This window comes from Brassica napus, chromosome A3 (genome assembly GCF_020379485.1).
Source record: "Brassica napus cultivar Da-Ae chromosome A3, Da-Ae, whole genome shotgun sequence".
Classification (NCBI taxonomy): domain Eukaryota; kingdom Viridiplantae; phylum Streptophyta; class Magnoliopsida; order Brassicales; family Brassicaceae; genus Brassica; species Brassica napus.
In genome coordinates, this window is record NC_063436.1 from 32971459 (window position 1) to 32983648 (window position 12190).

Here is a 12190-nt window from a genome sequence, read left to right on the forward strand (position 1 = left end):
GGTTCCTATTAACATTTACCTTTATATTATTCATATACAATGTATATTTGAATACTATTTTCTTCAAGGATGTTATGCATTGTTTTTCAAACAGTAATCCTGCATCTCGGTTTACAAACATATTACAGTAATAAGGCGGTATAAGTTTTGTTATTCACCATCTTACAAGATCTTTTTCATATATGTATGTCGTATGAGCAGGATGTTTCAGGCCTTTCGTTACGGTATCTATCGTGGGATAAGTAGTATAAAATATTGAGATATAATTCAGTATATATACATATTTGAAATAAATTACAAAAGTCTTTTGGCATACTATGACAATGAAGCTCGAAGGTTAAAAATCGCTAACATAAATTTCATATATTTAATAGATAGAATCGGGTAAATAAATATTGCTTGCATACCACTCTTCTAAACGTGGAGAAGCGTCAAACATTAATATAAACTTTGAGAGAAGATATACACGATACATATTAAGAATATTCGTTGAAGATCGGAAGTTAATGTATAATGACATTTTTTTGGGCGCTGTAATATGAGCGAATATCCATTTTATTATTACTATCAAAATGTGAGACGGTGTATAGTTGCAAACAAGAAAGCATATGATACGTATCTTTCGATGCTTTCTACCCAAGGCTAATTAATATTGTTCCCTGATATCGTCTATACCCTAATTTATATATTCTTATGGAGAACTTTTAAACTATATAAAGGGGCTTAAGGCCATCGGTAATAGATCACACCTACAACTTATATATACGTTCTTTGTACCAACCTTGCTACAAAAGTTATGGCTTCTTTCAGCAGTGTGACTGATCTGAAACCTTTCAAATCAATGTGGAAGATCAGGGTAAGGATCATTCGTCTTTGGAAGCAGTTCTCCGCTGCAGGAGGTTTAACAATTGAGATGGTGGTGGTCGACGCTAACGTAATTTTGTTATTGTTTTTGTTAAAGTTCATATTGCCGTCTATTTATATCAATGATAAGTCCTAATTATCCTTTTACATCTATGTATTTTTTAGGGAGTGAAGATTCATGCATCTGTGATGAAGGATTTGGTTACTAAATTTGATCCATTTCTTTCGCAGGGTAGTTCTAAGATATTTATCAACTTCTCAGTGGGACACTCATATGGTTCGTACCGAACTACTAAACACCCATACAAGATTTCATTCCTTGAAACCACACGTGTAAGAAGTTGCGAGTCTCCTATTGAGGTTTCCGGGTTTGATCCTGCTACCTACCGTGATATACTTGATGGGTCACTCAATTCAGACTACTTGGTTGGTATGTATTTTTTCAATGTTATTATTTGTTTAAGATAATATTTTTGGCATAAGAAAAGAATATATGTTCAGCAATGTTTATTTATATTCTTCAGATGTCATTGGGCAAATTGTTAAAGTATCCCCAATTGAAGTTGTCACCGTCAATGGGAAAGACACAAACAAGATTTCCTTGGAACTAAGAAATTCTAAGTAATATAATGCCTCTCTTATTTGTCTAATTCGATTGTCTTGAGAATTTTTCTTCCATACTTAGCATATATTTTTGTAGTGACGAACGTCTACAGACGGTTTTGTGGGGTGTTTTTCCAACGGATATTATGGAAGCTATCCAAATGCGTAGGAACCATGCTATAATCTGTGTCATCAGATTTGGGAAGATAAATGTTTGGAAAGGCAAGTTATAAATATATAATATTATCATTCTTATATCGTGGTCGTGATATCTCTCATATGGCACCTTTACTATATAGTAGTTAATACATTTGTTTACCTTGACAGATGAGCACAGCATATCCAATGCATACAATGTCTCGGATGTCTCACTTAATCCACCTATGGTGGAAGTTGATGATTTTATTGCAGTGTTAGTGTTTTTTTTATATATTAATTTTTAATCTTGGTGGAGAAGTATATGTGAAATCAATCCATCTTATTTCTTTCTTATTAGGTTACCGAAGGACGAATTGGTTTTAGCAATTGTCGATCCTAAACCATTGTCTGCTGTCTGTGGTGTTTCGCAAAATGATGATTTTTTTGTCCACACACCAAGGAAAACCATATCTCAGTTTTCTGACGCTAGAAATGTTCGTTAGTACTCTAATTATAAATTCTTTCTGGAGACTTTGTTTGGCAACGTTTTTGTATGTGAAATAATAAATATTTTTTCTTTTGGTAGGTTGAGAAGTGTATTGTGATGTGCACCATTGAATCCATTGATTCTGATATGGGATGGTATTATTTAAGTTGGAAAGTGTGTGCAAAGAAGGTTTTGAATGTGCCTAATGACTTTGATGAAGATGGGAATGACGATGATCCCACAATGTTCACATACTATTGTCCTAACTGCAAAGTTTCGAATCCCAACCTTCTACCTAGGTATTAACAGGTTTCTTAAGCCTTGCTGGTATTTTATTTTTACGTTTACCATGTATAAATTAATCTATTAACAATGTTTATATATAGGTACAAGCTGCATTTGATTGTTTTAGACAGTACTGGAAGTTCAAAATTCGTCTTATTCGACAATCTGATAGTCAGAACATGGAAGGCTTCCATTGGTTCTAATCGACCCAGGACATGTTTGGTTATTGGAGATGAACATGTAAGAAACATATATTTTAATGAATCGATTATACTTTTTCATATATAATTCTAATATATCGTTTCCCCTATTACATCAGGGTACAACCATCGAAGCAACTATACCTTGGGATGTTACATTGCCGTGTGGAGTAAATCTAAACGAAGGTGATTGGTTTTAAATCTATGATTTTAAACTAATTCATGCTTCTGGATTGATATGCACAACAAGGAACAAATACCATATCATCCTCACCCAAAACGCATTGTTAACAAAGATTCATCCTATCACACAGTTTAACTTCCTTAGCTGTGTGAATTATGAAACCATTCTTTGTGGTTTATCGCATCCTAAGTTCTGTATTGGTATGGGTCGAAATTCAGTCAAAGCCTATAATAGTTTTATTAAATTGTTCTTTTCCATATTTCGTATGTGCATATAAACTCGATACTCTATGAACTTCTTACCCACGTTTTCGTATGTCTTTAGATCTATGCGGAGCTTTGTTTCATGTAGGCCCTCTCGAAGAAATAATTCAAGTGCAACCCAACCAGATTAATGGTGGACACCAAAGACGAATTCTGTTTTCCATCATAAATTTTGAGTGAGTCCTAATCTATTTTGTCCTTTTAAGTGTTTATCACTTCGTATCTAAAGACATCGTGCATTCATATGTTATGCAGTTTTGATGAAATCAACTGTGTTGCCTATGGACCTGTAGCTGAGAAGTTATACGAAAACTGGTTTCCATCAACTGAAAAGATTTTTGTTTGTGTATTGAAGCTATGGCGAATCGAGTGGGGCGAAGGTCAGTTTTATTTAATTTAGACGCTTTTATAGATCAACTATTTAAAGATTTGTTATGGAACTTCATAATTTATTTTAATAGGTCACTTGAGCCATCTCACAAATTTTGAAGAATGTTCGGATATTTTATTTGATTCTGAAATTCCTGAAATACAGAACTCCAAATCAATGTGAGTGTAATTATGAATGTCATTTTTATTTATTAAACATATGTTGTATATACTAATTTCTAACGTAAATAATCTATCAGTAATTTCAGGATTCCATTCTATCCAGTTTGAGTTTAAAGCGACATCGTTCAACCCTTTCACGTTTGAAGTATGGGAGTTCTATGTCAAATTTAATTTTGGTTTGTTTTTTTTAATTTGATCTAACATTCTGTTTTCTAGACGTTTCAATAAGATTCAATTGGTTTTAAGTTGGGATTTGTTTTTTTCTTACTTTGGATAGATATATCGCAATATTACATTTATATTTGAATCCTTTATGGTCTTGCTTACCAAAATTTTTTACCATACGCCCCAACTTAACAATATAGTGATATAATAGCTTCTCAAGGTTTTCATGACCCGGTTTATACATTTTTGCCGGTCTAAGAATGAAAAGGAACATAATTTTCGTTATGATTCAACAATGACATGTATACTTTAATTTGGTTTAATGTTTCAATTGAGTATAGTGTACCATACTACCATTACTCTTAATAATTCATTTGTCCCAACTCAAAGTGTAACACATAATAATGGTTTCAACCGTTTCTCTAACTGGTTATTAGTCCTGAAAGTGTAGACCATGTATTAAGACCTGTAAAAGTACAATCAACTAAAAATGTAAACCATAGTAATGTATGAGTGTTATTAAAAAGTTATACATAACTTACATACAGAGCGTTAATTGTTAACCAAGTAAATCAATCCTGTTGGACTCAACTATTTTAGAAAATTAACCGAGATCGTATTCTTTGATCTACAATTTTCCTTTTAATTATGAGAAAGGTCTAGACGTGTCCCCCAAGTAAATGTTTTACACTTTGAGTTAATATGGATTTAGACGTGTCCCCCAATTTTTCTGTCTACAATCGCACGTAAAGATCAGACGTGTCCCACAATTATTTCCTGAATAGCAAACCCACGCCTATTTTATGAAGTAAGATAATATTCATAACATATTTTCTAAATTTATGAATACAAAACATGGCATATATAATTAATTCGGTATCATCTTCAGAAAGGAATGTAATATATAAATTACCGGTTCCGATCCTACCAATAAATTTACTAAATCTCATACTAAATCTCTTTTAGGGTTCGGACGAAAGCTATATATATGAAATGTGCGTGAAGCAACCTAAGCAAACAAAAAAAAACACATACTAATTTGGTCTTACAGTGATTTGCGTCATGGTCAACTTCATCTCTTTGAGTGATTTGCATAGTAAGATTCCATTCCCTGCAATCCGTGTTAAGATAATCAAAAAATGGAATACGAAAATTGGAAGAGATCATCACTCAGTGATGCTCTTAGGAGATGCGAATGTAAGTATTCTTAGATATCGTTCAACCTCTTATAAATGACATTTATAAACAAATTGTGAATTAAGTTATTGTTCTTTTTAAACAGGGAGTAACAATACAAGGAAGCTTAAACTATGCTTTATCTCTACCTAGAGAGATTGAGTTGAAAGAAGATGACTGGGTTGAGATTCTCAATTTTGACATAAGATATGTTTTTGAGTTGCATAGAACGACAAAGCACAAATACACAATCAAGTTCAATGAATCGAGTTTGTTTAGGAAGATACAACCAGTGAACGCTTCTAACTTTCTATGCTGTGCAAACTTTCGTGGTATAAAGAGGGGTCTTTATCATCCTATGTACTGCGTCGGTATGTTAACTATCCTGTACTCTTTCTTAGATTGATTAAATAATGCTACTAAACTCTGAAAAAAATACTGTTATGTAGATCTTTGTGGAGCATTAGTGCGTGTAGGAGATCTTATAGCTACTAAGCTAGCTCAACCTGCCAACATTTATAACTCAATTATGTATTCGTTGGAGTTCTCCTTAATAAATCTCGGGTTTCTACTTTTCATTTGATACATCTGTTAATTTTAAATACGACCATGGCTGTAGAAGTAATATTGACTGATAACTTTCCCGATATTATCAGGTACATTCATATACAGTATGTTGCTTATGGATCTCTAGCCCATCGTTTAAATGCATTCTGGCGTGCTAATATTGCAGATGTTGTTGTAACTTTTTTAAGGTTATGGAAAATTGAGTGGGGAGAAGGTATAGTATATTTATTTGGTAGCTATAATTTTATATTCAGAATTTTTTGGTTTATGTTCTTATTGTCGATATTACTTTATAGGTGGTTTCAATTATGTTACAAACATGGAAGGTGGTTCTGATATTTTGTTTGATTCTGACATCCCAGAGATTCAGTTCTTCAAATCTCAGTAAGCATTGCATTCAAAGTTTGTTATTTTTTATGAGTAATATATATAAAATATATCCATTGGTTATTCCTAATATTTTGAATTTTTTTAATTGTAGGATTCCAAACATCGATTTCAAAAGTCTAGAAGTTATTCAATCTTATTTTTCATTTCAATTTATTTTTACAATACCTATTTATATTTAGACCATTCTTTGTATTTGAAAGAATGAGATATGCATACTTATTATAATGGAATTGAGGTTTTCGATTTAAAATAGTTTCCTGATTCTTACTGACTTCTTTGTAGTTTTTATATAATTACTACATAAAATGGCTAATCTATATCCTCCTCATTAACACCCGAAACTGTCAATCCAAAACAAACTAATATCCAAATTAATCAGATTTAATGTTTTTTTAATTTCACAAAGTCCAAATTTAATCATCTCATCCCGCCCAAGGCGGGGTTACTACCTAGTGTGTTGTAAATTAGATGAGATAAAGAAATATTTATGTGTATTTATAAGTGTTTATATATTAGTATATTATTCTCTATGTGTTTGGAAAGTAACGAAAGAAATGTGAGATAATGAGCACTAATTACTTTTATCTCTTGCTCTTATTATTATCACTTACAACAATAAATGAACTCCTATTTATAGGAGTAGTAAATCGGTAAAGTACACCGACGTAAGAATAAAACAAATATTTATTTAATTTTTTTTTTTGTAAATGGAAAAAAATATTTATATAGTAAGCTAATGGATAATCACAATCCAAAATCGACCTTATCTTTTTGGACCATTATCTTTAACAGTCTTGAATCTATCTAGCAATTTTGGATTAGAAAGAAAACTCATGTGATCATATAAGTACACCTAATACGTAGCAGGAGACAAAGAAGTCGAAATTTCATATATTAAGTCTTTGTTTGATCAAGTTATACGATTTCAAAGACATATTGTCCATTCGTTGAAAGAGTTTCGTTAAAGAACTGGAACAACTTTTCTCTTCAAAGGTGTTAGAGCTATATGAAAAAATGAGAAGTCTCTTGGGAGTATATAATAACTTTTGAAATTCAATTCCCTTTCGTTGTCTTCTTTGGTAGTTAGAATAGTGATTCTCTTCAAATACTCTGTAAAAAAAGTTGATTCTCTTTAGAAAAGCAATTTAAGTCGGGCGATATTTAGATAGAAGATTTGTTCAGTTTTCTTTTTGATATGCATGTAACTTACATTGGTCGCTAATATAGTTGATATATAAATTAGTTGTAACACCCATATTTTCATTAAAAAATCCAATAAACACAATCTTTTTTAACGCTGATTTATTAGGATATTACAATTATGGGAAAGATTACATAGACAATTCGACAATCAACAAAACTATCTGTTTTATGAGGATTTATGTCTAATTGCATAACCAGAGCCGCCCTATGAAAGAAGATACACGCCTGACCGGGTTTACTTACATCATGTTGAAGATCTCTTGTAAGCCTATCCTCGTTAGCTTGCATAATTGTTTAATATATTGTTTTCTCCGGGAATCGAAACTTTGACATGCTAGTGTAGAAGCATTAATGAACCCCTAATCAATTCACTGAACTAAGGGAGCTTCCACGCTCAATAAACACAATCTCTAAAGTCTAATATTTATTGATAATCAGAAATCAGTTTTACACTAGAAATTCAATAAATAAAGTAAACCCCAAAGTCTGAAAGTAAAGAAAAGGAAAACAGCCCACAAGCACGAAGTGATAAAAATCATTCATGTGTTAGTCTCACCTGAAATAAATAAAGAAAAAAGAGGTAAATGGCAGAGGAGTCACTCATTGGGATATGGAATGTTAGACACGCAAACTTTTAACAAAGTAAACAGAACTTCCACTATGGAAGTTTAGCTCTAACATGAACGAGCAAGATGCTTAGTTCATCACAGAAAAAAAAAAAAACGCTGATAGTACATAGGTAACTCATACATATCACATTCTCCTCATACAAACATATGATTTCATATTTTGCGTCGATAGCCCGGACGTCTCTAGACCACCGCACTCATCATCCACCATGCGCTGATATGGAAACATCTTTGCACCCGTAATCACCACATAACTGCACTGGTAGCTGAGACATCTCTGGACCTCCGCAATCATCACATCTGTGTCGCTCGCTCAAACATCTATGGCCCCCGCAATCACCACATAGTCCATAACTTATAGCTATATATATATGTGTGTGTCTGTATAACATCACTTAGCATAAAGGAATTACACAAAGATGGAATCCTCTAGCCCCTAATTATTGTTTCCAACGAATAATCTAACTATCGCGCAAGACTCAAACAAACTCCATTCATACATACAGAACATGCTTAATATCTAAGCTTCCATAAAAGTAGTTCTACACTAGTACATGATGTTACATAATAGCCCTCACCTTAGAAATGTGTATAAGTTATTTTTATGAACACTAGCTGCTCAAATGGACTCCAAATCTGAAATCAGGTCGAAAAATCAAGTTAGAACACCCTTCCAACAGTTGAAAACGGGTAAGTGCTGCTATGGTCATAGTCAACATAACAGTCAACCCGATCATCTCTGACCCAAGTCGGTCAACCACTAACTATATTGAAATCGATTTGACCAACCAGTTTTTCCTAACCAAAACTTATTTCACTTGGATCAAACTGAATTTCTGTTACCAACAGGTTTAATCCAACCCCAAAAAAATTCGAAAACCAAACTGGTTTAACCAAAGCAAAACCAAATCCAACTAAACTAACTGGTTCACTGGGACACCAATTTGACTCGGTCGAGTTGACCAAGTCACCAGTGGGGAGAAGAACAGTGGCTTACCAAAAAAAGAACCAGCGGCGGCAGCTCAGGCGAAGAGCGATAGCATGCAATAGCTCGTGAAGGTCACCGCATGGTGGAGGCGACTTCCAGCGGTAGCACATGAGATGCATGATCGGGTCTCTGCTGGTGGGGGCGTGTGAGTGGTGGTCTTCAGCTGTGTTTGGTGCTCCAAACCCATCTCGATGTCATGACCATGATGTGGCCTTAGATTATTGAAAAGACAACGGTTAGAGGCATATACACGCGTTTTATCAAACGATCCGAACTTAAACCATAGACAAGGTTGTTTTTGGTGGTTACCCTTGGAGTGGATAGTGGTGAGCTAACCGATCTAGGATAAGAACGCGGACAGTGAGGTGATACAATCTTTGTTTTCTTTGACGACTAATTTTATGCAAATATTCAATGTTAAGTGGTTTTATGTAGAAAATTAAACTGCCAAAGACCCTTATTTACAGAATTACCTAGGGTTCCTTGAAGTGGGCATGAGCCTTGCTCGAGAAAATTAATTAAACCGAGATTTGGATCGCTACAATTTTTCCCTTCGACGCTGAATCTCGCTCCTGAACCAACTTTCCAATACCAACCCTTCCAACAGTTGAAAACGGGTAAGTGCTGCTATGGTCATAGTCAACATAACAGTCAACCCGATCATCTCTGACCCAAGTCGGTCAACCACTAACTATATTGAAATCGATTTGACCAACCAGTTTTTCCTAACAAAAACTTATTTCACTTGGATCAAACTGAATTTCTGTTACCAATAGGTTTAATCCAACCCCAAAAAAATTCGAAAACCAAACTGGGTTAACCAAAGCAAAACCAAATCCAACTAAACTAACTGGTTGACTGGGACACCAATTTGACTCGGTCGAGTTGACCAAGTCACCAGTGGGGAGAAGAACAGTGGCTTACCAAAAAAAAAGAACCAGCGGCGGCAGCTCAGGCGAAGAGCGATAGCATGCAGTAGCTCGTGAAGGTCACCGCATGGTGGAGGCGACTTCCAGCGGTAGCACATGAGATGCATGATCGGGTCTCTGCTGGTGGGGGCGTGTGAGTGGTGGTCTTCAGCTGTGTTTGGTGCTCCAAACCCATCTCGATGTCATGACCACGATGTGGCCTTAGATTATTGAAAAGACAACGGTTAGAGGCATATACACGCGATTTATCAAACGATCCGAACTTAAACCATAGACAAGGTCGTTTTTGGTGGTTACCCTTGGAGTGGATAGTGGTGAGCTAACCGATCTAGGATAAGAACGCGGACAGTGAGGTGATACAATCTTTGTTTTCTTTGACGACTAATTTTATGCAAATATTCAATGTTAAGTGGTTTTATGTAGAAAATTAAACTGCCAAAGACCCTTATTTACAGAATTACCTACGGTTCCTTGAAGTGGGCATGGGCCTTGCTCGAGAAAATTAATTAAACCGAGATTTGGATCGCTACAATTTTTCCCTTCGACGCTGAATCTCGCTCCTGAACCAACTTTCCAATACCAACCTAAAAAAACTCTGTATAGTTAATCCTAATATGAGTCTCGGTCTACTAGGTATCATGGTCTTTATTCACTTGCTCATCCATAATAATCTCCACTGGCTGACTAGGTGCAGTCCAATTTTTCCCAAGGTCATTTGGCGGCTGCTGCAAAATGAGCTATGGTGCTCTCACAACCTTCCTCAAAAATGACACATGAAACACTTCATGAAACCCTGAAAACTCACGCTTTTTATAACCACAATCTATAACACACTGCTCCAATCCGCTCCACAATGGATATGGTTCCATATAACTCGGCTTAAGCTCCCTTAGCTTTCTTATCTTGTATTCTCCGTGAAATGTCCTCATTTTCAAGTATACAAAGTCGCCCACCTGAAGCTCAAAATCCTTTCGACGCTTATATGCAGAATTGTTTTGACGGTCATGGGCTTCCTTAAGAAAAATCTCGAGCATCTCCACTTGCTCAACCGTCTCTTGAACTATTGCTGATTCTATGACTCGTCGCCCCCCCCCCCCCCCCCCCCCCCCCCCCCCCACTTCTGTCCAAAAGTGGTGAATGAAAATGCCTACCATAAAGCACATCATACTGTGTCATCTCAATACTCAAATGATACATGTTGTTGCCAGCAAACTCTGCCAGAGGTAGATATTCTTCCAGCTCCCTTCCACCAGCTCTATCTGTCTACGGCTTCCAAAGTTCCTTCTGAAAGGCTCCCCAAAATGTAGATATGAATTTCGCGTCCCTATCCACTATTTTGCCGACATGAACTCCATGCAATTTTACAATCTCTCTGATATAAATATGTGCCAACTGATCAGTTCAGTATGTCTTCTTAACCATTAGGAAATGAGATGACTTGGTGAGTGTATCCACGATCACCCATATAAAATTCTTTCTACCTGAGGTAATCAGCAGTTCAGTAACAAATTTCTCAGTCACAATGTCCCATTTCAACTATGGCAATTGCAGTTTCTGCAATAACTCGCAAGGTACTTGATGCTCAACTTTAACCATCTGACATGTCTGGCACTGCGATACAAATATAGCTAATTCTCTTCATACCAGGTAAATGATAATAGTGTTTCAGATCTTTCTAGATCTTGGTGTTTCCTGGATGGATGAAGAGACGCTTGTGGTGCGCTTGCTGCAAAATTTCCTTTCTTAACTGCTTGTCATCTGACATACGTACTCGGTTTGCTACAAGTACATCCTACTTAAAGCCGCGATAATGAGTAGCCTCTTTCTTAATCAGCTTTCCCAAAAAAATTTAAATCTCTTGAGCTTGACGTAGTTTCCACAACAAATCTGCATGCTCTAAAGCCTCAAGGCCAGGTGTCTCCCACTCTACAGTAACTGTACACAATCTACAGTAAACTTTTGAGCCCCCTTAGTTTCTGAAACATCGCACGCTTACTTAACGCATATGCCACCTGATTAGCTTTACTCGGGTGACAAGTGATATCAAGGCAGTAATTTGCTAACAATGCTCATGTGCTTACTTAATGTATATGCCACCTGATTAGCTGTACCCGGGTGACAAGTGATATCCATGTTGTAATCTGCTAACAACTCCTTCCACCTATGATGTATAAAATTCAAGTATGTCTGAGTAGAGATTTATTTCAGACTCTGGTGATCTGTGAGAATATAAACCTTCTTTCCATAAAAATACCACGTCCAAATTTTCAACAAAAAAACAATTGCTGCCAACTCTAAGTCATGCTTAAGGTAGTTGATATTGTAAGGCTTCAACTGACGCGATGCATATGCAATAATCTAACTCTCGTGCATCAATACACAACCAAAACTAGTACCTGACACATCAGTGTAAAACTAATATTATATCCCTAGTCTTTGGTGTCTTTGTCAGTTGTCGCTTTAGCTCACTGAAACTATTCGAACAAGCGTCTGTCAAGTCAAACTTAACATCCTTGAATATTATTGTGCCATCCTTCCTGTAATGCCCTGCCAAACTCAAAAAATTA

At 35.5% G+C, this 12190-nt stretch overlaps 2 protein-coding genes across 2 annotated transcripts; both read left to right on the forward strand.

The window, feature by feature from the left end:
• Positions 1 to 796: 796 nt before the first annotated feature.
• Positions 797 to 2777, forward strand: LOC106442272 (replication protein A 70 kDa DNA-binding subunit E-like). Its single transcript, XM_013883974.1, has 9 exons — positions 797 to 934; positions 1030 to 1294; positions 1389 to 1485; positions 1565 to 1689; positions 1795 to 1879; positions 1964 to 2099; positions 2192 to 2391; positions 2479 to 2617; positions 2697 to 2777. The coding sequence occupies exons 1-9, from the start codon at positions 797 to 799 to the stop codon at positions 2775 to 2777; spliced, it is 1266 nt and encodes a 421-aa protein (XP_013739428.1).
• A 2026-nt stretch (positions 2778 to 4803) lies between these two features.
• LOC106442271 lies at positions 4804 to 5872 on the forward strand. The gene is made up of 5 exons (XM_013883973.1): positions 4804 to 4938; positions 5024 to 5288; positions 5367 to 5448; positions 5574 to 5698; positions 5781 to 5872. The coding sequence occupies exons 1-5, from the start codon at positions 4804 to 4806 to the stop codon at positions 5870 to 5872; spliced, it is 699 nt and encodes a 232-aa protein (XP_013739427.1).
• The last annotated feature ends 6318 nt before the right edge of the window (positions 5873 to 12190 follow it).

What these genes read in the sequence shown, in the direction of transcription:
- LOC106442272 (XM_013883974.1), top strand. Translation starts at nt 797, where the DNA reads ATGGCTTCTTTCAGCAGTGTGACTGATCTGAAACCTTTCAAATCAATG. An exon ending in GAAGATAAATGTTTGGAAAG is followed by an intron (nt 1,690 to 1,794) that starts GCAAGTTATAAA and finishes TTACCTTGACAG; the next exon opens with ATGAGCACAGCATATCCAAT. An exon ending in AGTTTTCTGACGCTAGAAAT is followed by an intron (nt 2,100 to 2,191) that starts GTTCGTTAGTAC and finishes TTCTTTTGGTAG; the next exon opens with GTTGAGAAGTGTATTGTGAT.
- LOC106442271 (XM_013883973.1), top strand. Translation starts at nt 4,804, where the DNA reads ATGGTCAACTTCATCTCTTTGAGTGATTTGCATAGTAAGATTCCATTC. An exon ending in TGCTCTTAGGAGATGCGAAT is followed by an intron (nt 4,939 to 5,023) that starts GTAAGTATTCTT and finishes CTTTTTAAACAG; the next exon opens with GGAGTAACAATACAAGGAAG. An exon ending in GAAAATTGAGTGGGGAGAAG is followed by an intron (nt 5,699 to 5,780) that starts GTATAGTATATT and finishes ATTACTTTATAG; the next exon opens with GTGGTTTCAATTATGTTACA.